At 38.0% G+C, this 22,909-nt stretch overlaps 2 protein-coding genes across 2 annotated transcripts; both read right to left on the bottom strand.

Annotated features, from left to right (window-relative positions):
* Positions 1–238: 238 nt before the first annotated feature.
* LOC145213761 (ATP-binding cassette sub-family C member 5-like) lies at positions 239–8,185 on the bottom strand. Its single transcript, XM_080082149.1, has 28 exons — positions 8,024–8,185; positions 7,760–7,912; positions 7,483–7,627; positions 7,022–7,164; positions 6,785–6,875; positions 6,559–6,732; positions 6,349–6,493; positions 6,129–6,280; positions 5,982–6,062; positions 5,772–5,906; positions 5,576–5,715; positions 5,299–5,501; positions 5,113–5,233; positions 4,801–5,055; positions 4,635–4,735; positions 4,433–4,574; positions 4,257–4,359; positions 4,096–4,200; positions 3,845–4,020; positions 3,496–3,562; positions 3,280–3,431; positions 3,134–3,220; positions 2,801–3,008; positions 2,400–2,566; positions 2,202–2,314; positions 1,846–2,084; positions 1,512–1,790; positions 239–1,382 (listed from the first exon to the last, which is right to left on the bottom strand). The coding sequence occupies exons 1-28, from the start codon at positions 8,146–8,148 to the stop codon at positions 1,203–1,205; spliced, it is 4,182 nt and encodes a 1,393-aa protein (XP_079938275.1). The 5' UTR covers positions 8,149–8,185; the 3' UTR covers positions 239–1,202.
* A 5,756-nt stretch (positions 8,186–13,941) lies between these two features.
* LOC145213107 (ATP-binding cassette sub-family C member 12-like) lies at positions 13,942–22,164 on the bottom strand. The gene is made up of 29 exons (XM_080081345.1): positions 21,998–22,164; positions 21,774–21,929; positions 21,571–21,715; positions 21,026–21,168; positions 20,879–20,969; positions 20,592–20,765; positions 19,532–19,676; positions 19,316–19,467; positions 19,153–19,233; positions 18,920–19,057; positions 18,695–18,798; positions 18,428–18,630; positions 18,249–18,369; positions 17,439–17,693; positions 17,255–17,373; positions 17,010–17,150; positions 16,819–16,924; positions 16,627–16,753; positions 16,340–16,423; positions 16,102–16,277; positions 15,969–16,035; positions 15,762–15,913; positions 15,614–15,700; positions 15,343–15,547; positions 15,115–15,281; positions 14,936–15,048; positions 14,632–14,870; positions 14,293–14,571; positions 13,942–14,156 (listed from the first exon to the last, which is right to left on the bottom strand). Exons 1-29 carry the CDS (start codon positions 22,162–22,164, stop codon positions 13,956–13,958), a joined length of 4,338 nt encoding a protein of 1,445 aa, XP_079937471.1. The 3' UTR covers positions 13,942–13,955.
* Positions 22,165–22,909: the final 745 nt, after the last annotated feature.

The following is a 22,909-nucleotide window of genomic DNA, read 5'->3' as shown; positions in this document are numbered from 1 at the left end:
CATGACATGATCCTGTTGTGATAAATTACTACTAATCGTGGCGTATCCCACGGAAATCCAAATTTCATCAGTCAAAGCAAATTTCGTCTGGAGTTGTTTCGCGTTGCGACTTAATAAGAATGCTCATATTTGCAAGATTGTTGCAAGAACGAACTTATGAATTGTTGAACAAAAAAAAATTAAAAATTTGCAAACAAGCATTCTTGTAAAAGACATATTTGGGTTGTAATTCGTAAACGATAACAGATGTACATTTGCATAAAAAAGAGGCAGATGGTTCCCAAGGGGGAATAACGAACAAACGATTTAATACTATCGATTTTAAATACCGAAAATTCCAAGCAATACGAAAGTTCCTTTGGGATTTTTTAATGCACAAACAAATAAATCATCAACGACTTTTTTATTGCAGCAAAACTACTGCTTTTGCAATGCAGCATTCAATTTAACCAACAGTGGGGCAAATATGGATTAAATGTTCACAAACAAAAAAACACGAAATGTTGAAAGCAAAATTGTCTACCCAGTTTTGGGATTCGAATTTAGAACAAAACTATATAACAATAAAAAAAACACAATGTTACATGTACTAAAGTAGAAAAAAACTTTTTGAGGTCACATAGGTTACACCTGCGATGTAGCATGACATGTCAGTACGAAGTCACCTTCACAAGTTACCCTGTCGTTTACTTCCCACAGGCGACCGGGAAACCTGCTGTCATTTGTTGAATCGCGCAAGACTAATCCTCTGCAGTGTCGCTTATTAATTGAATTGTCGTTACGAAAATGGAAACTAGACAGGAATGATACGACGGGATTTCCATGGAGCGTAACAAATTAAAAGCAAATTTTGATACGATAACAAGCATCACTGCACAAACGCCAAACTTCATATTCAAAATAGGCTGACTTTCAAAACGTTGCGCAGTTGATAAAGCTGTTTTTTTTATATATTTTTTATGCCTAGACATAAACAATAAATTTTCATCTACCGAATAACATGTTTACAATTGACAACATATACTTAACAACACTGGTTTACTTCAAAAACGGCGGTATTATTTAACATGCTTTCGTGTATATAGCTGGGCAAATGATGCAAGCCAATTCACCGACACAGAGGCCTCACAAATGACAAACTCGAAACAAAACTGAAAAGGGAAACGGTGGGTTTGGTTTCATAGCATGCACTAGTTTTTTCACTACTCGATTTCATTGTACGACGGATTAACATAGCCCGTTGTCATGTTGCTTTTGGTAATGCTGTAAGCAAAATTGTCATCACCAATGTTTTCATTTGACTTTGAAGCGGCTGCTAAGAGTTGGGAAAATTGTGATTGATCATTTTTCATTAGTTTCTGCGTTTCCGCAAACTCAGCGACCTACAAACCGAAATAATAATAAAGATTTGTATTAGTTTTGTGCTGCTGACAAACGATGCGGATCTACTTTTTTGTATTTGGCTAAGCTGTAATCGAAAACCTATTAATATAGAAATGCACGTCACCAACCTTCCCATCTTTCATCACAACGATCTTGTCGCTGTTTAGAATAGTATTGAGACGATGAGCAATCGTGAGAACAGTGCATGCAGCGAACGCCTCCCGTATCGTGTCTTGAACCAAACTGTCAGTCTCACTGTCAATCGCAGCCGTCGCTTCATCCAACATAATAATTTGAGAATGCCGCAAGATGGCGCGCGCCATACACAAAAGCTGTCTTTCGCCGACGCTGAAGTTTTCACCGTTTTGAACAACTTCGCTGTCAAGTTTTTGTGGTAGATCGTTAATCTGTTAAACAAAGAAGTCCGTAAAGGTAATTTGGATAGTGTTTAGGACCACTTACCAATTCTTTAATATGACTTCTTTCAACTGCCTTCCAAATTTTCTCATCAGAATATTGACTGAAGGGGTCTAGATTGTAACGAATCGAACCAACAAACAAAACAGGATCTTGCGGAATGATAGTTAATTTCTTGCGCAAATCTTCAAGCCCGATTTGGCTGATATCAACACCATCAATACATATTCTCCCTTCTGATAATTCGACCAAGCGAAACAGCGCAACACCAAGGGATGATTTGCCTATAATGTCATCGGTTGTTTGATATGTATGTGATGATTAAAATATTAATACAGGCAAACGTTTTTTTTTCTGTTCTAATTATAAAAGCTGTAATGGATGAACTGCACTATTCAAACCTGATCCAGTTCTTCCGACAATTCCAATCTTTTCCCCTGGTTTGATGTCGATTTGGACGTTACGTAACACTGAAGGCAGATCTTCGCGGTATCGCATCGACACATTTTCAAACCTAAGTTTGTGATAAAATATTTACGTTTCCATATTTTATATGCATCCTGAATATATGAAGAGCAACGATTTTAAATAATTATTACGTTATTGCTCCATGTTCAGGCCAGCTTTCTGAAGGTCTATTACTTTCTATAATCGCTGGTTTTTCCAATGTCGTTATTTCCGCATATTCACGAACTCTTTCGGCAGATGTGAAAAGTGTTTCTGCTTCGATGAGAAATCTCACCATGGCTGTTAACAGACCGGCAATCTGAAATACATGTTAGCCGGTTGTAAGTAGCATATATTTTTCTATTTTTTTATCTGTCAACGAGATATAGTAGGCCTATTCTGTACAGGATGTTAATACCTTGGTACAACAGAAATTTAAAGAGCGAATAATCTCAACTAAGTCAGCCGACATATTTAATATATCGCAAAAGCAAAACACTGTACAATTGCACACAAAACAAAATATTTGCACTTGGGCTGAATAAATCCTTACCTGTACAGAGTATGTTAGTGCAAGGCCAACCAACGCTGAACTTTGACCTATCCCGAAAACTTGTGGATACGAGGTTGCTATAACAACCATCAGAGCGACAACAAAGTTGCTGAACATGTTAAATGAATCTAAACGCACTGCAATCCACTGTAATGCTGAATAGTATGCATGAAACGGAACAGAGTGGGTGTCGATATATTCACCAAAACTGAAATCAAAAGTTTGAGTTTAAAGTTTCATATTATTTGCAAATGCACTTTGCTGCTAATAACCAACAGCTATAGCAAGGTTAACTAACACAAGCTTTTTTAAATGAATTTGGTTAACACATACGTCTTCACAAAAACATCTGTCTTCCCATAGGCATGTATTGATGACAACCCGTGAACAGTTGCTGCTACATGTGATATCCAAGGAGACCTGAGGATAACAGAGTTTTTGAGTAAAAGTTACATTATACTTTCGCAGAAAACTCTCACCTGCAAACACTTGCGTATCTCTTTATCTCGCGGATTCCACTTCGATAAACATTAAACAACAAAAGAAACAAGGTCAACAAAACTGCGCAAGCGATGAGAAAGTATGGGAAGACAACACAGATCGTGATAAGACTCAATAGCGTCATTGAAGACTGGAGATCAATAAATACAACTTAGCATGTAACGTATGTAGACGTGGAATTTATTTTATCTTACCAACTGAATGCACGAATTCAACATGGTCACCAGCTGATTGTCCATTTCATCTATATCTTTCGAGAATCTGAAAACGATTTTCAAGACAAGAGATTTTCGACAATCTAACTTATAGATGGCGGAAGAGGGGATGTAATGCGAGATGGTACCATGTGCGCTAAATGTCCGCATATTTTTTGAAAATGTGCAATATGATTAGGCTCGAATAGATTACCTTCTCTCCTTTCATTTCGTGGTTCAACGTTTGGTCGTCGGAAGATGGGCAAAATGTAATGGTGACATTAAACGTCAAACTTTTAGCAATCCTAAGTGGTGGTATACTTGCACATAAATGTCTTGACCCACTAACCTGTTTAAAATTTGACCGACAGGTGTTCGGTCAAAGTAAGACATCGTACAACGCATAATAGTTTTGAAAAGTCTCTTGTGCATAACAGTCGAGGCACGTATCACAAAATATGGATATGAAACAGCTCTGAGAGCCAAAACCAACACAGCCGCGGCGAGAATAACACCGTATATCATCTACCAAATATAATTTTGTCAAGTAGTATTTTGTATGCACTCTGTCTTCTTGGGTCATAAGTTAATTTAGCTTACTTGATAAAATCCTCGTTTCGGGTTAGTGACAATGTTTGGATCCCTGGTGCAGTTTGAAAGATTTGCAGCCAAGTTTGTTGTGTTGGTGCCATTCGAACACAGCAACTAAAAAAATACAATACTTATTGTTTGTAAATTGTAAAATCTGTAATTGCAAATACCTGTCCCCCCTCATTTATCCAAAAGGTTATCCAAAATGTGGTAGCACTGCTTAAAAATATGAAGGAGAAGGAATGGAGAAATATGAGCACACTGAGAATGTATCTACAAACAGAAATAAAAGATCAGACTATCCACATCGTGTTTTAATTGTACATGTTTTTCAAAAAACGCTTACCCGCCAAGTGCTTTGCAGTAAGTTTTATACGTTTTCCATTTAATTGATCCAAACTCCTGACTTTCCTCAGCCATCAAAGCGACGCTTACTTTTCTTTGTGTTGGCGATCCTGGGCTGGTAACTGAATAAGTAGGACTTTCAACTACATTATAAACAAATACTTTAAAGTATGAGTTAAGTTGTGTGTATTACATTGCTTTACCAGGACTGATAGACTCATAACAGTCAGCCGAATTTTCATCAAGCACCACGTCGTTGTTTTCCTTCGTCTTGTTCTGGGTTTCTACGTTCATCTGGTAGTTTCTGATCACAACAAAGCGAAAACGTTTAACCTCTCACAACATAACGGGTGAGTAAAGTGAACCCACCTCATTAGTTCGGCAAACTCGTTTTCGACTTCAATGAGTTCAGAGTAACTACCGTACTCGGCAATACGCCCATCTTTGAGCATTACAACACTGTCACATTGTTTGAAGTATTGGAGTTGATGCGAAACCAGAACGACGGTTTTCTCCGCAAGTTGCTGTTTTATGCAGTTATTAAATATATGCATTCCCACGTGTGCATCGACTGCCGAAAGAGGATCATCCAGCAAAACAATGTCTCTATCGCTGTAAACAGCTCTGCAAAGACCAACAACATACTAAATAAATAAAATCGGTATCATTGTTAGACGCTACCTAGCCAAGCTTATTCGCTGTTTTTGTCCACCGGAAAGATTGATCCCCCTCTCTCCAATTTCCGTCAGATCCCCATTGGGTAACATATCAATGTCAGATTGAAGTGCACATGATTGAATAGCTGAAATATTTGGTGATTAAACATTTGAAAGGTTCGCAACCACTGTTATCAGTGCATCAACTTACTTTGCTCATACTTGAACTTGTCAAAGGGTAAACCAAACAAGATATTTTCTCGTAAACTTGCATGAAACACCCATGCTTGTTGTGGGACGTAAGCCACGCTTCCATTGACCCCCACGCTACCTTTGTGAAGACGAACTTGGCCGAGAATGGATAAAATCAAAGAACTTTTCCCACTTCCAACTGCTCCACAAACTCCAACAAGTCTAATCCACAACGCATAACATGAATTGCAATTCAGTGTGCCCTAACCCCGCAACGCACAAAAAACACTTTTTACCCGCAACGCTTAACGCTTAGATTGATATCTTCAACAAGGACCACTTCATCCTGATCATGGTTTGTTGTTACACCACTTTTCGTTTTTTTCCTGTTAGATGTCGGCGTTTCGTCGGGTTGCTTAATTTTGTCATCTTTAGACTTGAAATTCACAGTAAGTAAACAACAAATGAAGAGTATGGGTAAACATTAATTACTTGTTGTGTCTTTATAGATAGAGCTGTCATATCTTTCAACTCAATTGCATGGTCCTTGTCTGCAACGGGACTTTGATATTCATCCATCTCTTCCATTGCTAAAACTTCGTTAAATCTCCTTACAGCAACCAACGCCTGCATATATGTTAAAAATTTTAAAGGTAACAAGACAAATGGATTTTGATGTAAGTTTTTTTTTTCTTTACTTACTTCAGTAAACGCCTTGATGGAAATGGGCAAGACTCCAACCGCGAATCGCATGGAATTAAATATGATCATTGTAGTGAACGCCTGGGTTGTAACTTCGTTGTAAGTTAAAAAAAAACATTTTTTACAAAAAAAATCGTTATTTCCGACCTGTGGAGCTGTTAATGGATAACCGAGACCAGTGTGAAGAAGAAGAGTTAGAACTGTCACATAAATTGGGGAAAGTGGAATAAGACCGTTGATAATAACTTGAATTGCCCCAAGTTTCACTAAAAATCCCTGTTCTTTTTTTCGAATGTCACCTGAAAAACAATAAAAACTGTTGGAAAAAAAATTACGTGTCGCTTAACGTTGTGTGATAAGTACTTGCCGATTACTTTTCCAAAACTGCTCTCCCAAGCGTAGAGTTTGATTACTTTCATGCAGTTAAGAATTTCGCCCATAATTTTAACTCTTTGGTCAGTCAAAAGGATGGAGCTTGCTCGATATTTTACGCCAAGTTTTACTGTGACAGCCTGTAACATAAAGTAAAAACTCCGATCTATCTGATATTGGATGTCTTTACTAAGTGACTAAATACCTGGACTGGAACGAGAAGTAAATAACCGATGAGACCCATTATTCCCGTCCAACCTAAAACAAACCCAGCATAGACTGTCCCAGCTATTATTCCTACAGGAGAACTGCATAGAAAGCAAGCAAACAAGAGATGATCCACAATCCGTTGCAGGTCGTTCACCAAGAGGTTGATCATCTGTTTTTGAGCATTTTAATTAAAGATAAAATCACACAAGTCATATACTTACTTCTCCAGTCGATTTTTGATTGAGACTCTTTAACCTAATCAGCTTCCAATACAACAAATGAGCAACAGCATTTCGTGTGCGTACAACCGTCCTGTAAAAAATAATCAATTTTATGTGATTATAGCCACCAGGGCGAAAACGCACGTATGCGTTGTGGGTATATAAGGTGAAACAATACTGATAAAGCCGTTGCGTCCCGTGCTATCGCGAAGCGTCACATACACAAGAAATCCGTACCTGAGAGTTATCACCCAAGATGCACTACTGGAAAGTGTCCTCACTAAATCACTGCCAAACATTGCAAAACACAATCCTATTCCATAACCAATATTACCTCCTGATGTGGATGAGTATATAATAAGCCTGTTGACTATCAGAGCCTGAAACACACCACAACAAGTTACTAAAACTTATGAAAAATACAAGTGGGATTCATGTATACTCTTTTTTTGTACTTTCTATCATCCCACGAACATATGTCAAATTATAAGTTACTTATTGCTACCAGGATAAATGAAAGTTCCTGCTAAACATGAGATGTTACGACGTTACAAAAGCTTCGTCATAAAGTTTTTTTTCGGTGCTTTCCATGCACTAATTACACATTTACTGTGTTCCTACCGTTTAGGTGTTACTAGTAACGTGGAAAGATGTTTAACGCGCAAATATTCCATAGTCTATGTACAATAAACACTTACTGGAGCGACCAGCGCTATCATGAAAGCTATCGCACTCATAAGAACTGATATCCAAAACCTAGTTCGAATCAAGCGAAAAATCGCAACACCGAGATTTGCCTTGTCTCCCTTCTTTTCCTTTTCTTCCATGTAATATTGAAACAAGCTTTGAGAAAATAATGTTTGCAAGAAAATTTAATTAAAAGTATCTGCATATTTTTGCATTCAAGTGTTGTTATATGTTTTTTTGCACGTAGAAGCGACAAGATTGGTGACTTTTTATTTGCCTTTCACGTACCGTGGTGCCGACTGGCCAACTGACTCTGAAGCTGAAATAGGGGGAATATCTTCAAATTTCAATTTCTTTCTTGCACGGTACAGTGTTTTGCTGAGCCATGACAACGTGATTGTGGAAAACAGCCCAGCGTTGTCAACTGGTGCATTATGTTTGCTGCAAGAGACGCAAATTTTTAACAAAAAAAATACAAAATAACCTCGTTAAATCCATCACATTTTGATTAAACATCTCTTCATCACATTCTGATTTAACAAGCTATTTTACCTTGTAAACCGTATAGGTTTTAAAGATTGCAATGATCGATGATATTTTCCATGTTTTTGACCGCGAACTTCTTCCAAGTTCAATGAAAAATCTGTTCCCGGGTAGTTAGACTCAATTAAATCCATTCTTTAGTCATTATCAGTTACAGCAAGTCAATTTACAAACCCCTTTGCGACAAAAAGCAAGAGGTCAAGTGCGAAGATTTTGGGTAACTAGATCTGCAACAGTTGTTACACTCGAAAAGTCGACGCCAACTGTACAAACCACACCAGGCCCCACGAGAGGGGGGTGCAGCCGGTGCGCCGCACCGGGGCCCATGAGAATCTAGGGGGGCCATAATTATTAAGTTTAAGATTACAGGGTGAAATGTGTACTTTTAAAATTGTTATAAAACTGAAAAAGATTGGTGCTGATTGCCGAATGTGGAGTTTGATTTGTTTGTAGTGCAACTCTATGCAACAAGTTTTATGATTGTTACGTTGGTGCATGCGCGAATTGTAGCGAATCTCTTTTTGATGTTTCTACTTTTTTGTGCCACAGTTGTGTCCGTTGTTTGGTAAGAATGCTGCACATTTGCGCTGACTACATGGTGAGTTTTATGGACGTTATACATTTGTTTATCATAGCACGTATTTGATTTGGTTACAGCTTTGGTAGTAAGCGAGGTACTTTATTGGACCATATTTGTTAAAGTACATAAGCGATAAAGCGACAGTTATGTGTGTGTGTGTGTGTGTGTGTGTGTGTGTGTGAAGACGTTTACTTTGCTGTCAGACAGACTCTGCCTTCGTATTAACATTTTTAATTGGTCTGTACGTACCTATGTGAAAATTACCGTCAAAGCAGATATTATTTGAACAAATTAGCAGTAATGGGGTCTCATGTCTGACTTAAGTCACATTTTTCGAAAGCTTGACTTGACTTGAGTCTTGTCAGCTGTGAAAAGACTTGGCTTGACTCGGTATATCAACAAAAACAGGAAATCTTTTACCAGATAACCTGTTCAGTTGGCTTTAAATAAACAATAGCAGAACTTTACTGTGCAATTTGTTGGTATTTTTTTTGTAATACCGAGTATATATATATATATTTTATATTTTTGAGGTCATTTCATCCGGCCCTCGAGCATATTTTTTTGGTTTGCGAAATTGTATTGATAACTTTGTAACATTCAAAAATTAAACTACTCCCTACGAAAGTTTTCCTGTCGCGATACGTGGAATTGATATTACCCAGATTTATAGGATTACAACGCCTATGATTGATTCAAAGCTAGTTTGTTACGTCACAGACAAGACTAAGTGTTGATTGTGCGCAAACAATTGCCTTCCTATGTTACTTGTGACGTAATATATAAGCATTGCTCGTAAGATGAGACTAACTACACCAGGGGTCGGCAACCCCTGGCACCCGTGCCAAGGTTGGCACGCTAGGTGGTATTTTATGGCACGCCAACCGATTTGCGTGTTTATATTGAAGTAACAATTTAACCTGTTACACTGCTTGTTTATAGTTTTTATCATGTCATTGTCTTAAAAATCAGCCTTTGGCACGCGTCGCCGAAAAGGTTGCCGACTCTTCAACTATACAGTTTAACAGTCGCATTACCAGATTTTGGGATTTTAGAAATACCATGTCTCGGCGCTGAAAAAAGTTTGTGGTGACCCCTGGTTTAAGCGAACACAGTACATGTCATGTTTGCTTTTGAACGTTTACTTTGCTGTACGAACGCTATAGTGCATGCAGTAAAAATATAGGAATTTTAGGTTTTTAAAACTCTAATTGACGTTATTGTCCAAGCTGTTTGATGAGTGCGGCTAGCTTGCTTTTGTTTGTTCTTTTGGCGAATAAACGTATTAAACGCTTGATCATCAGCACATAAATTGTGTTTGAAGGGGGGGCCCAGAAATTGACTTGCACCAGCATATTTTTTCTCTCTCCAGGGCCCTGAACTACACAGCATCATGATGTTTTATCACGATTTCTGAGGTTCTTTTCAACGATCGCTTACCACTTATATTCTTAAAATCCCCAAATAGGCAAGAAAGTTTAATGAATGTGAAAGAAATGTCGGCCTAGGGTTGAGAGACACGGTAGAGCTACTAACACCGTACCTCACGCTGTACCCTCATTTAGCTAATTTTCGATAAGTGGCGCAAAGAGCTGAATTATTTATTTACCTGAATTAAAGGTTAGGATGTAAGTATTATTTTTTTCCAATGAAAAGTTTACGTTAGAAACTAAGTTGCATTGCTATTGTTATTGAATTTTGAATGCTAAAACCTTACCCCGACCCTAATAGCCCTAACCGTGATCATTTTTAGAGATATATTGTTTTAAATGGGTAAAGTGATCTTTGCGCCTACTACTTAGTAATTACTTTCATTTTCGGAAACAACAACTTTCATGCAACTGTGAAAACTAGGCTCTACTAGTGAATAAAAGTGAAAAAATCTAATCCAAATATGTTTTCAACGTAACATTGAATACATCTTTAATAGGAATAAAATAGACTACGCTTCATACCCTAACTTACCGGTCCAAAATCAAACTCACTTAAGTTGGAAAAGACACCAACAAATGCATTACTTAAAATAACGCTGTGTTTCTGGCATCAGATTTTAGCCAGGCTATAGTACACTGCGCGCAAATAACAGCACGACGAAGCACGATGTAAGCGGTGAAAAGTTAATTGTTTAGGCCTGACATGACGAGTTTCCTATACCAAACATGCATGAAATTAGAAAGCCATATGGAACATAATATTTACTTCAATTCCTGGTTACCGACTACGCAAAGACAGTGTATACCTGCAATACGGCAAACCCTCGTTTAACTAAGCTATAATAATTTCCTTGGTTAATGTTAACTCTGCTTCTACCCAACTTGCATGTGACACAAGGGTCGTTTTGTAAACGTGGTAAGTCAGCTCGTTCAAGATTATCTAGTGCAGTGGTTCTCAACTGGTGGTCCATGATGAGTTTTCGGGTGGTCCATTGGACGTCCAACAAATTTGGCGATGAACTAGAAGTGATCGCATATTACATGTTGAAAGGGTATCAGAATGTTAGCTGGTAATAATTGTATCTCACTTCTTGAAAATCGGTTTAAAAGCTGTTTCAAGTCCAAATGGTTGTTTCGCATGTTTCAATCTTACTCAAAAGTTAAATGGTTCACAATATTATTTTTATTGGGCCGGTGCTCCATGGCCTGAAACGAGTTGAGAACCACTGATCTAGTGCTTTTTTTTGAAAGGCAGATGCAAAATTTTACATCCTACCACTTTGTGTAGTTTAACTTACATTCCACGATCGAAGAACCAGCAGTGGCAACTTTCTGAAAATGAATGCAGCAAAGTAGGCATTTACGCATCAACAGTAAAGTGAAACCCAAGTCATTTGCTTTGTAATGGTTCAACGGTTTTTTTAACGGTCATTAACATAAAATAGAGACGTCAGCTTGTAAATAGAGACGTCATGCATCATATATCTTTGAACGTTTGGCCAATTGAATGGCCAATGTTGAGAGCATTTGGCCGCAGCAAATGAGGAAATACGTTTAGTAACAAACTGGCATGTATCCACGTTTTAATGCAATTGGGCCAACCACTTGTATAAAATACATGAAACAACCGCTGTGCTGCTGACATCAGATAAATTGATTTATTGATTGACTGTAAATTAAATAGATTGTTGCAATAAAACCAATTTTGTCTTTTGTGTCTTAAACACATTTTGTTGGTTCTTTATTGCCACCTTTTACACTGTAGGTCTCTTTTTCTTGTGTACAAAACGCATTTGTGGTGTTTTCGAGCTGCGAAACCCATCCGACCGTATAACGAAGTAGTGAACACTTGCTTTAGAGATCAGGAAGTATTGGAAAAGCAGTTGCAATTTGTTGAAAACAAAGACAATGTAGATTTGTCAAAAACGAAACCAGGTTGACTTAAATGTGTATAAACCGCAAAAGGTGGTATCCAACTGATGTTCAGTAGTGTTTAGGCCCCCTTTTCTGTGAGGGGACACACTTTGATTTTACTCGTGGTTTAATTTTGCAGCAACGTAGTTGGCATTTGATTCGTTTATAAGTTACAGAAACCCGGCCACCTTCCCCTCAAACTGAGTTTAATTTTTATGCAATGATTTTGGTTAATAGTTGAACTATATGCATTGTGGCGTGACGATTGTTGTGTTTTACCTTGAAGCGCTGCCGTTTATACCATTAGCCCCCCAAATTAGGTTAAATTTTTAAACATTATCTAAATGTAATGAATGTTGGTTACCTAATACACGATGATTTACCTAACGCTTGTACAAACAAACAAGGTTATTGCAGAATAATGTAGAATATCACTGTGCATATGTATCATATTAGAAACAGCTGACAGTGCATGTGCAATGACATTTTGTGCTTAGTCATCCTCACAGTTTAGTTGCAAAGGGATTTGGCATTTCATTTGCTGTTGTGTTTAGTCCAGCGGTTCTCAACCAGTGGGCCATGGAAGCATTTTCATTGGGCCACAGACCAATCAACTGAAAAGCTTTTTTGAAAAAATACTTTCATTTGTGTCAGTAGCCTACACTCAATTTTACAAGAATAATGGCTTGGGGGGGAATTGAGAAGGAATGTAAATTGATTTGAGTTATTCTATTTACGGTATAAAGTTACTTTGCGTTTCTGCAACACCTTTTGTTTATGATGTAATAAACTACTTTGTGATTACAGTAAAGCCAGATAGTAGCAGCATACCCATTGTCCAATTACTCTGGTCATAACTAAAACTGATTAAAAGAAGGGAAAGTGCTGTTTTATAATTTTTTTTTGCTTAAGTTTTTTTAAACTTAACATCTGTTTAAAACATGATCTGCATTTTTTGTTCTGAACCTATTTTATAGTTGTGTTTTTCTTTCATATAAATTTACTGGGCCACAGAATTTTTGTTTAATGAAAATGGGCCACGAAAGAAAAAAGGTTGAGAACCACTGGTTTAGTCAGAGAATAATTACCACTATTACGTTTCTATTACCGTGATTTTAGGAAAAGCAATGATTTTTGTTCAGATTCAGATGACGCAACATTTGCAACAGTTGCGTGCATTTTGGGCAAGTTTGACTTTTGGTGTTTTGAAAGTGAACGACAGTTACTTTTTTCGGAGGCAGGGTATTTGTTGTAAAGTAGCACGTGTAAAATAGTCCAGGTGTTTCAAGAAAAGGTAAACACAACTGTTTTTTGTGTGTTAATTATAGTGAGCGAAGAATGCTAACACTAAAACAAAGACCTTTTAAATTTGGGACAAGTTGTTTCGTTTCGTGACGATTGAAACCGTGGTTTTGATAAAACTCAACATCAAAGAGGAAAATTAAGAACAAACAAATAATATGCACCTGTATTTTTTGCTGATTGCTACCATAAAAGATAATCTAATTATGCCTTCGTTTAGGCCAGTGGTTCCCAACCAGGGCCCATGGCCCCCCAGGGGGGCCACGAGCTGTGTTCCGGGGGGCCATGGGTGTAAATTCACACGAAACACCCACTAAAAGTCATTTTCACTTAAACTTTATTCCCGAATTTAATCGACCATTTCACGTACTATTTGTTTATAGTGAGATTTATCACGCTCATTTACTTTATTAGACCTGTTTAAGGCCAAAATTAATACCACATTCCAACTTGAGATTGCTATCTACATTTTAAGGGGGCCACAGGTCCTACATAGTAACTTGAAGGGGGCCACGAGGCCAAAAAGTTACTTTAAGGGGGCCATGGTCCACGAAAGGTTGGGAACCACTGGTTTAGGCTTACAACAAATTCATAATTCCAATTGAAAAAGATTTTTCTCCGCCACGCTTGGGCAACTTCAAAATACAATCATAATAAATTATCACAAACATTGGGAAGGTAAATAAATATTTGTTTATCATAGAAGGCAACATCAGACAGAAGCATCGTTCACGAATGCTGGATTTATATGTCCTCCATCGTGTTCTTGAACTTCCATATGTAAACCGCTTGTTGAGGAACTACCTCCACTCGTGTCGTCCTTATCTTCAAGACTTGCAGCTGCAAGAATCATCTTTGAAAACTGCGAGTCGGGATTGCTTAGTAACGCTTCTGGTTGATCGAATTCAGCAACCTAAATATGAATTTGGAAAACTCATGATTTCACCAACCTTCATAAAGTGCTAAAAACAACTATATGGTCTTAACAGAAGAGTGGTACGTTGTAACTAGCAAACACGTTGGTCGATTGGTAACAAAAAATATCTCACCCTTCCAGCATCCATCACCAGAATTTTGTCGCATGTAAGAACTGTATTGAGGCGGTGAGCTATAGTTAGCATCGTGCAATCAGCAAACGCCTCCCGTATCGTGTCTTGAACCAAACTGTCAGTCTCACTGTCAATCGCAGCCGTCGCTTCATCCAACATAATAATTTGAGAATGCCGCAAGATGGCGCGCGCCATACACAAAAGCTGTCTTTCCCCGACGCTGAAGTTTTCACCGTTCTCAACAACTTCGCTTCCCAACTTATCCGGAAGTTCTCCGATCTGAAAATCACAATTTACCGAATTTAATTTAAAACTATCCTTACAATACACTTTACATACTGCTAATTTCATGTGACTTCGTTCAAGAGCTTTCCATATTTCCTCATCGGAATATTGTTGAAATGGGTCGAGATTGTAACGAACAGTTCCAACAAATAGAACAGGATCTTGTGGAATAATTGAAAGTTTAGATCTCAAATCTTGAAGATCCAGTTCGCTAATGTCGACCCCATCGATTGAAATCCGACCCTTGGCGAGTTCGACCAAACGAAACAAAACAACACCAAGCGAAGATTTTCCTAAACCAGAGTTTTGAGTGTGAAAGATTATCTTGTCAAAGTGGTTTCATTGCGTTGTTTGTTACCTGAACCAGTTCGACCAACAATACCAATTTTCTCTTTTGGGGCGATAGTAAATCCAACACTTTTCAGAACATAGGGAAGATTGCTTCGGTATCGCATACTTGCTGACTCAAATCTTTACGTTAAATCAAAAAATATATGATTTGTTTGTTATAATTGATTTGTTACGACTTTGCTTTACCTCAATTTTCCTTTGTCTGGCCAATCCTGTGGTGGCTTCTTAAATACCTTGTTGATGGGTTGTTCAGGTTTACATGTTTTTATGTATTCTGTGATTCTTTCTACTGACGTGAAGTATGACTCGGTTTCAACGCTGAACCGAACGCAAACTTGAAATAGTCCAGTCATCTAAATAAATGTGGTTCAATTAGAAAGTTGTTAAAATTTGGTTTTGACTACAATAAGGTACCTGGATGGCATACGAGAGAGCAAGTCCTGCTGATGATGCCGATGTGGAACCAAACGATTCCGGATAAAGTGTTGAAAATACAACAAACAGAGCAATTGCAAAAGTAGACACCACGGTCATTATCTCCAAACGCAAAGCAATCCACCTCATTGAACACAAGTACAAGAAATACGGTGAACTGTTGGAATCCAAAAGATGTGAAAATCTAAGAAAAATACACGTACGATGACTATACGTAGGTTTTTTCTAACAGCTGAAAATGACATCCTACGTGTTGATGACGTCATTCGTTTTTTCGTATGCGTGAATCGTGCTCAAACCTTGAACTGTTGATGTGACGTGGGAAAACCAGGGTGATCTAAGCACATGGGTGTTTAATATATTTTTATGATACGATTCTGTGTCCAAAAATTGAATACCTTGTGACATTATCCAATCGTTTCAGCTCCCTCACCACAGAGCGAAAGTATGAGTACGCTAAGGCAAAAAATATTGCAAAGACAAGGATCGCAATTAAAAACCAGGGAAAGACGAACACCATCGTAATTATGCTAAAGATCACCATCAACGCCTGCAACATTACAAACAAATAATTTGGTTATGTAGCAAAATATGTGAATATTTACCTGCTGCACGAACAAATCCAATATCAATGGTAGTCGTACATCAATATCGTCCAAATCTCGAGAAAACCTAAATGCGCATAAACATCACCACATGTCTTACATGTATTATTTTCAGTCCAACGCAGGGTTATACCTGTTGAGAATTCTTCCAGTTGGCGTGCTGTCAAAGAATGACATTGGACTCGCAAATACGACCCGAAACACGTCATTATGCAGATTTGTTGCAGCTCCAATGACGATGCGAATGAAAATAAATGCTTTGACGAATGCCAATATTAGTGAGATAATAAGCACAGCAAAATAGACCAACTGAAAATTAAGTTTATTGGAGTAAATTTATGTTGTGAAAGTTTGCCAGATGCGTTAACTACCTGATAAAATGCTAGATTTTCTCCAGTGGATATGTTAGGGTGGACCGTTGGTTTGCAGGGCTCCGGTTGTGTGCTGGTATTGTACTCTAAGAAATAAGTTGCCTAACTTAGGAAACATAAAGCATTCCTTTTGAATAGGTGATATTTATTTGATTTGGTGGCGGTGATTACACGAATTAGATCGCGAAGTCATATTCTACTTAGTCAGGGTGGTTAGAAATGTGGTAAGTCCATTCCTACACCATGTTCAACATGTTGTAACCTCATGTATGCCGATATTTACCAACAAGCGTCGTGTTGCAAGGTATTAATGCTCCTCCTTGGTTGATCCAGAAACTAAGCCACCAGTTCTCGAATGTCGAACCAAATATCAACAAGAAATACAAGAATCCACACACAGCACAGATACACAACCTGAAAGAGTAAAAAGACGAAAAATATTGTGAAACAAGCACCGTGCATCGTTCAAAGTTCATTACCCTCCTGCCGCTTTCATGTAGGTATAGTAGGTTGCTCCACTGACAGTTCCATATTTCATTGATTCCATTTCTACTAAAGCTGTCGGCATTTTGTCAGCAACATCATCTACATAGGTAATATGTCGTCAACAACTGTAGAAGATGTTGCCTAAAAGCGTCTTTTTTTCCTTTGTTATATAGTAAGACGATACCTGATCCAAGAATCCCCACTTCTGCAGGCAAGCTGACGGTCGAACGTACGCTTCCAAATCTCCTAAATTCTGTTCCCGTCCCCCTTCTACTGTGCTTCTTGTGAAACATTGTTGGAAGTTCATCTTTAACATTGTCTAAATCTGCAACAAAGCGACGCACGCGATGCGGTGTTGTTGATTTGCTGTCTGATTTACACCTACTGCAGACAAAACATTTTTAGTTCTGACACATTTTGTCAGCTTACCTATAGGATCGAGGTCCGAGTTGCCGCTCACTGTTCGTTGTCGAATGATTTTTTTCACAAGCTCCTTGTCCACAACCTCCTCGGATTTGTTCTCTTTTTCCTGTTCCAGATAGAAATTGCTGCAAATATTTAAACAGTTTTAAAGGGGTTTGATTTTACAAAAGGGTTTTTTAGCAAACCATACTGGATAAGTTCTGCGTAGTCAGACTGATGAGACAATAATTCTTCGTGTGTTCCGTGTTCAGCAATTCGACCGTCTTTTAACATGATGACGTCATCGCAGTCTTTCAGGTACTGCAGCTGATGCGTGACGAATATAACTGTTCTTCCAACCATTTCTTTTTTGATACATTCGAAGAAAATGTGTTTTCCAACGTGAGAGTCGACTGCTGACAACGGATCATCGAGTAAGATAATGTCCCGGTTGCTGTACACAGCTCTACAGACAAAATACAGTTTTAATTCTTTAGACTAGAGTACGTTTTTTATAATGCATTTAAAAAATTTCATGACAACATATTAACACAGATAACAAACTGTAACTATTGTTGAAAACTAATCCTTTCAACGTTCTTACTACTTTGCGATGTCACAATGTTTCAATTTAGCGGTTCTCTAAATAAGGTCCGTTAATCAATTAACCAGGGACAACCAAGTGCTCAAAGTCTTTCCTACAATCTTATTTGATGACAGATCATACTACTGAGTATTGAGATACGTGCAAATCGAAGACATATTAAAGACTGACACTCACTCTTGTTAAACAAAGCCATGTTTCATCCAAGTGACAAAAGTGCAACTGTTCGCGAACAATACTATCATGTTACTTTGTTGTCTGTTTTTGTTATGTTACAAACTGTCCTTGAATCATTGTATGCACAACTAGATAAATTGCTTGAGAGCCACTGGCTCAATTAGTATACCTCACACATGAATAGAAAAGCAATAAATAAATAACTGGCATCTCGATAAATGTGCGACTAGAATCCTTTACCTTGCAAGACTGATGCGTTGTTTTTGTCCTCCAGAAAGATTTATTCCTCTCTCTCCGATTTCTGTCATATCACCGTCAGCGAGAATCTCAAAGTCCGATGATAAGCAGCATGCTTCAACGACTGCAAAACAAAATTGTCACATACAACTCACTGTAGTTTAATACAATGTCAGTCATACTTCTGTTATATTTTTCTTCATCCCAAGAACATCCAAACAGAATGTTTTCCCGAACAGTTGCGTGAAATATCCACGCTTGTTGTGGAACATATGCCAGATTTCCCTTGATTCCAATGCTCCCATTTTGAATTCTTAGCTGACCCAAAATACTGGAAATCAACGACGACTTTCCGCTTCCAACAGATCCACAAATTCCAAGCAATCTAATGCAAAGTCAGATTTTACAAAATGCGGCTAATACAAAAAGCAGAGGCATGTATATATTACTGATTTCGCATGACTGTCAGGTTCAAATTGTCGATGACAGTCACAAACTTTTCCCCGTCTGTATCAGAGCTGCTTGTGCTGTGTTCAGAACTAGTTTCAGAATCCTGCAGAAATGAGTAGCTAAAATAGCGGACGTGTCGTATTTCTACTTGATGGTTGTTTTGTATATTGTTGTCGGGTATGAAAATGTACAACTACACAATTAGTACTTATTCGTGTACTTGCCTGCGAGTCAATTACATCCCAGGCTCCACAGAAATCAATAAATTCTACAGCTATGTTCTCGTTTGTCGGTCGAATGTAATATTCTTCCAATTCTTCCATTTTTAGTAAGTCGTCCATTCGTTCGAAGGACACGAAAACCTGCATCGATTTGTTTGGTAATTGCTTTTCGAACTTGATTTGAGATTCAGGGTTAAAAAAAGTGTGCAACTTCAAAATATGTTTATTTTTCATACCTCAGCGACAGCTTTTACAGCTTGAGGCAAAATAGCCAAAATGAATCTCATTGCATTGAACATCGCAATAATTGTAAATGCCTGAAACAATATAAAATATACGTTAAGGGGCAAGTAATATGTTTTTGCCTAGCTAATAAAATAAAAGATAAAACAAAAATACCTGAGCAGCGTTGAGTGGATAACCAAGCAGTGTGTGGACCATGAAAGTCAGAACAGTGGAAAGAACAGGAACAATTGGAACAAATGACACTTGCATACTTTGAATTAATCCGCCTTTTTCTAAAATGATCCTCTCCTTATCACGAATGTCAGCTTAACAACACCAAAAAATTATAATACAGCCCATCATTGAAACCTTATTGACAATTGACCAAACCTATAGTTTTGGCAAAGCTTTCTTCCCATGCGTACATTTTGATCAGCTTTACGCATGTTAAAATTTCGTTCATCATTCGTACTCGTGCATCGGTGATTACAATGCACTGCCCACGATATTTTGCCATCAATTTGCCAAGGGCCATCTATCGTAACAAGCAAATGGTTATATGATTGAAGTCCAACGGCCATTCTCTTTTCTTTTTATATGTTTTTAAGATCATGAATCTTCGTATTTTTAGTCTTCTTTCAACTTTTCGCACTATGATGCTTACTGTGCTAAGATTGGAGTTAAGTAAAAACGATCTTATTTTTAAGTTTTTGTAAGGTGACAAAGCTACGTCTGCGTGCCCTAAATTGGTCAAAATGTTTGGATGTTGTATTGTTTATAATTTATGACGACAAAACAAACTTGTTTATCGTTGAACCCTCGACCATTGTGGTGCAACAGTGCAAATCTGTTGCAATAACAGAATGACTAAAATATTTACACAATGCTATAATTTTCCGATACAACCGTCTATTACTGAATCAGAACTTGTTCAGCAAATTAGTTAGTAGCAAATTTAAACAACAACACAATGTATGTGGAAAAAAGTCCCACCCTCTGGTCTTCTATACCAAAGACCATTAGAGTTCTATGCTGTCCCGTAAGCAGTGGTGGGATTTAGCCGGTTCGCACCGGTTCCATAGAACCGTCTCACTAAATTTTATGAGATCAGCGAACCGGTTAGCATTACTGGTTACTGTCAATAAACTTTTTGTTAACAGGGCCGGCTGAAAAATATGACTTTGTGATAGAACCGGCTGACAAAAAATTGAATCCCACCACTAGTGGTGCCCATAAGGTTAGTAAAACTATCAAGTTTCATTATTTAAACATTTCAGCAGAAACTCATGTCATCATGCACCGTTCACACGGCTTTGCCGAAACGTTTGAATAATAAATCTGTCGCTTTTAGCATCCATGACACATATTCAAGAATATTTACAACAATGTCGAATCATGGATAGGTTAGTATTTGGAGGTGATTATGTTATTTAAGTTGGCTTTTGCGAACCTGTAGCGGAGAGAAAGCCAGAAACGAAACAATCCCAATCAAGGCTGTCCACCCCAACAGCAAACAGCTGAAGACAGTGGCTAGAATTAACATCACTGGTGCGCCAATCAAAATTCCTCCAAACATTATCATGTCAGCCAATCTTTGTCCATCGTTGGCAAGAAGGTTGACAAGCTAAAATGTCAAGGAAAATTCGGTGCTTGAGCATATCTTTAAAACGTTTTGTCCCTGTTTGGTTTTAACAGCGATGGTAGTGTTTATGATGCCTTTTAAAAATAATATTTTACCTCGCCAACTGATTTGTCCTTGAGGCTTCGCAATTTTGCAATTTTTTGAAACACTAAGGTTAAAACAGCAGATCTGGCCCTGATGGCTGTCCTGTAAGAAAATACACGCGGTACTTCATATCACAACTGGAATATTTGGTTAGTCACCTGTAGTTAATTGCCCAGAATAATGCAAAGAACCAAGATCTACAAAACTCGGTGCAAAGCAACGCGACGCTTAGTGCGACTCCATATCCAACAGTCGGTGATGATAGTTCGGCGAAACCAACTAGCTCATTGACCAAAAACGTCTACGAGATAAAAACGGTAATGACTATTGATGACGAAACGTGTTTGCCACAACGGCTTTGTCAAGTTTTTGAAACATGTTTTTCTTTATTTTTTGGTTTTGTGTGAAAAATTATTGGCAAGAAAGTAATTGACTTTGACTTTACGCAATAAAATTGTCCTCTTCACGGCTACTAATCACAAAAATCTTTCAATTACAAAGCAAAAGTCATGTCAAGTTATTGTATTGTACCAAGCATAGTCTATTAAAACACATGTCTGATGCTCGTTAGCAAGCAATCGTTCCCGTTTATTCATGTGAAATTCACGTCATTTGTTTGTGTTACAAATGGCAAATACTGTACTACAAACTTAACCGAGTCTTTAGCAAATTTCAGCCCAACTTTTTGACATCGTTTACGTACCGGGCCTAAAATGGCAGCCGACACGGAGATTGATATTGCAATAGATGATGCAATCATTCTCGTTCTGATGTAACGAAAAACTGATCTTTGAATGGAGGGAACTCCATTGTGCCTTTTCCCATCTTCTTCATAGAGGCATTTGAGGCTGAACGTGTGCGTGAAAGTTTAGTTTTAGCAGATTGGATAGTAAAATATTTGCTCACCGTACTGAAGCCCAATCTGAACCGTCGTATCTAGAAAAAGGAGGCAAATTTTCAGAGGTGAGGCCTTTTCGGGCCTTGACAACCGTTTCTGTCAGCCAAGAAAATGTAAAGAACGAGAAAAATCCGGCGTTGTCCACGGGCGCAGGCAACTTGTTTCTGGAAAAAACGTGAGAGGTAAAACTACACAAGGTCTCAAGTAATTTACAAGTTACTATTTCGCCTACTTCGAAAATCGAAACGGTTTTAAAGACTGCAGAGTTCTCCAATATTTCGTATGATTTGAATTCTCTGGGTATGCATATTCGTCATTTTTAACATTATTCGCATCTCCTTTAAAATTTCCGTTCTTTAGTCCTACAACGTCACCATTTCTCGGCGTAGTCTGGTTCATTATTTATTGTTACAGTCACCAAACGTGCGGCAAGCTTATTAACACGCAGCCGAATGCAAAAACTAGCTCTAACTTTGTCGGTATACAGGAAGTCACAGGCTTCGTGGCAGCACTAGTCGACGCCACACACATACCATGCTGTTGTGTTTCAATAGGGTTTCGCCTTTTTATCTCAGTAGCATACAGTGGGTTGACTACCGCAACATTTTGCTGAGTCAAGAGCTTGTTTTACAATGGAACCCCATGTAGTGGGGTGTTTGCAAACATGAAATGACGTTGGTGAATTAGGTTCAATTTAATAGAAGATAACACTCGCTAATTCACTAGTGGTATCGAGTAATAGAAAAGTCAACTTCTAAGGTATTTTAAAATCAACGTTACGTGGTCAAACGCACATATATATGTCTTATATTACCTAAAGATATCAAATCAACTTGCAAACAACTGCATTTTCATATTTGTTAGGTATTGTGTTCACATTAACCGCTTTATAAGATCATAGTTGGTTTCCATTCGTTTTTTGGACATACAGTATACAGCATTTTTGTCCAGTACGGGCTTTCATGATAAAATCGTTTGTTCACAATAGACCAAGGTTATATGACTGCCTCAGTGGAACTATAGCTCGTGATGTTTACACACGTCAGTGATTCATTTAGGCATTGGAGACTAATCTGCACAGCGCGGGTCCACTGATAGCTGACCATGGAGCAGTTTACATTAGAATAAAGAGTCAACGTTAAAA

The sequence above is a fragment of the Phallusia mammillata genome, chromosome 2 (genome assembly GCF_965637545.1).
Source record: "Phallusia mammillata chromosome 2, kaPhaMamm4.hap1.1, whole genome shotgun sequence".
In the NCBI taxonomy this organism is placed as follows: Eukaryota; Metazoa; Chordata; class Ascidiacea; order Phlebobranchia; family Ascidiidae; genus Phallusia; species Phallusia mammillata.
This window is presented reverse-complemented; position numbering and strand designations above follow the sequence as displayed.

Coding starts and splice junctions, on each gene's coding strand:
- LOC145213761 (XM_080082149.1), bottom strand. CDS start 8,148: ATGGATTTAATTGAGTCTAACTACCCGGGAACAGATTTTTCATTGAAC. Junction 7,165..7,482: donor TGATAGCGCTGGTCGCTCCA/GTAAGTGTTTAT, acceptor GGTGTGTTTCAG/GCTCTGATAGTCAACAGGCT. Junction 4,575..4,634: donor TTATGAGTCTATCAGTCCTG/GTAAAGCAATGT, acceptor TTTATAATGTAG/TTGAAAGTCCTACTTATTCA.
- LOC145213107 (XM_080081345.1), bottom strand. CDS start 22,164: ATGAACCAGACTACGCCGAGAAATGGTGACGTTGTAGGACTAAAGAAC. Junction 17,374..17,438: donor GACTACGCAGAACTTATCCA/GTATGGTTTGCT, acceptor AAATATTTGCAG/CAATTTCTATCTGGAACAGG. Junction 15,049..15,114: donor CCAGACAAAGGAAAATTGAG/GTAAAGCAAAGT, acceptor TTTAACGTAAAG/ATTTGAGTCAGCAAGTATGC.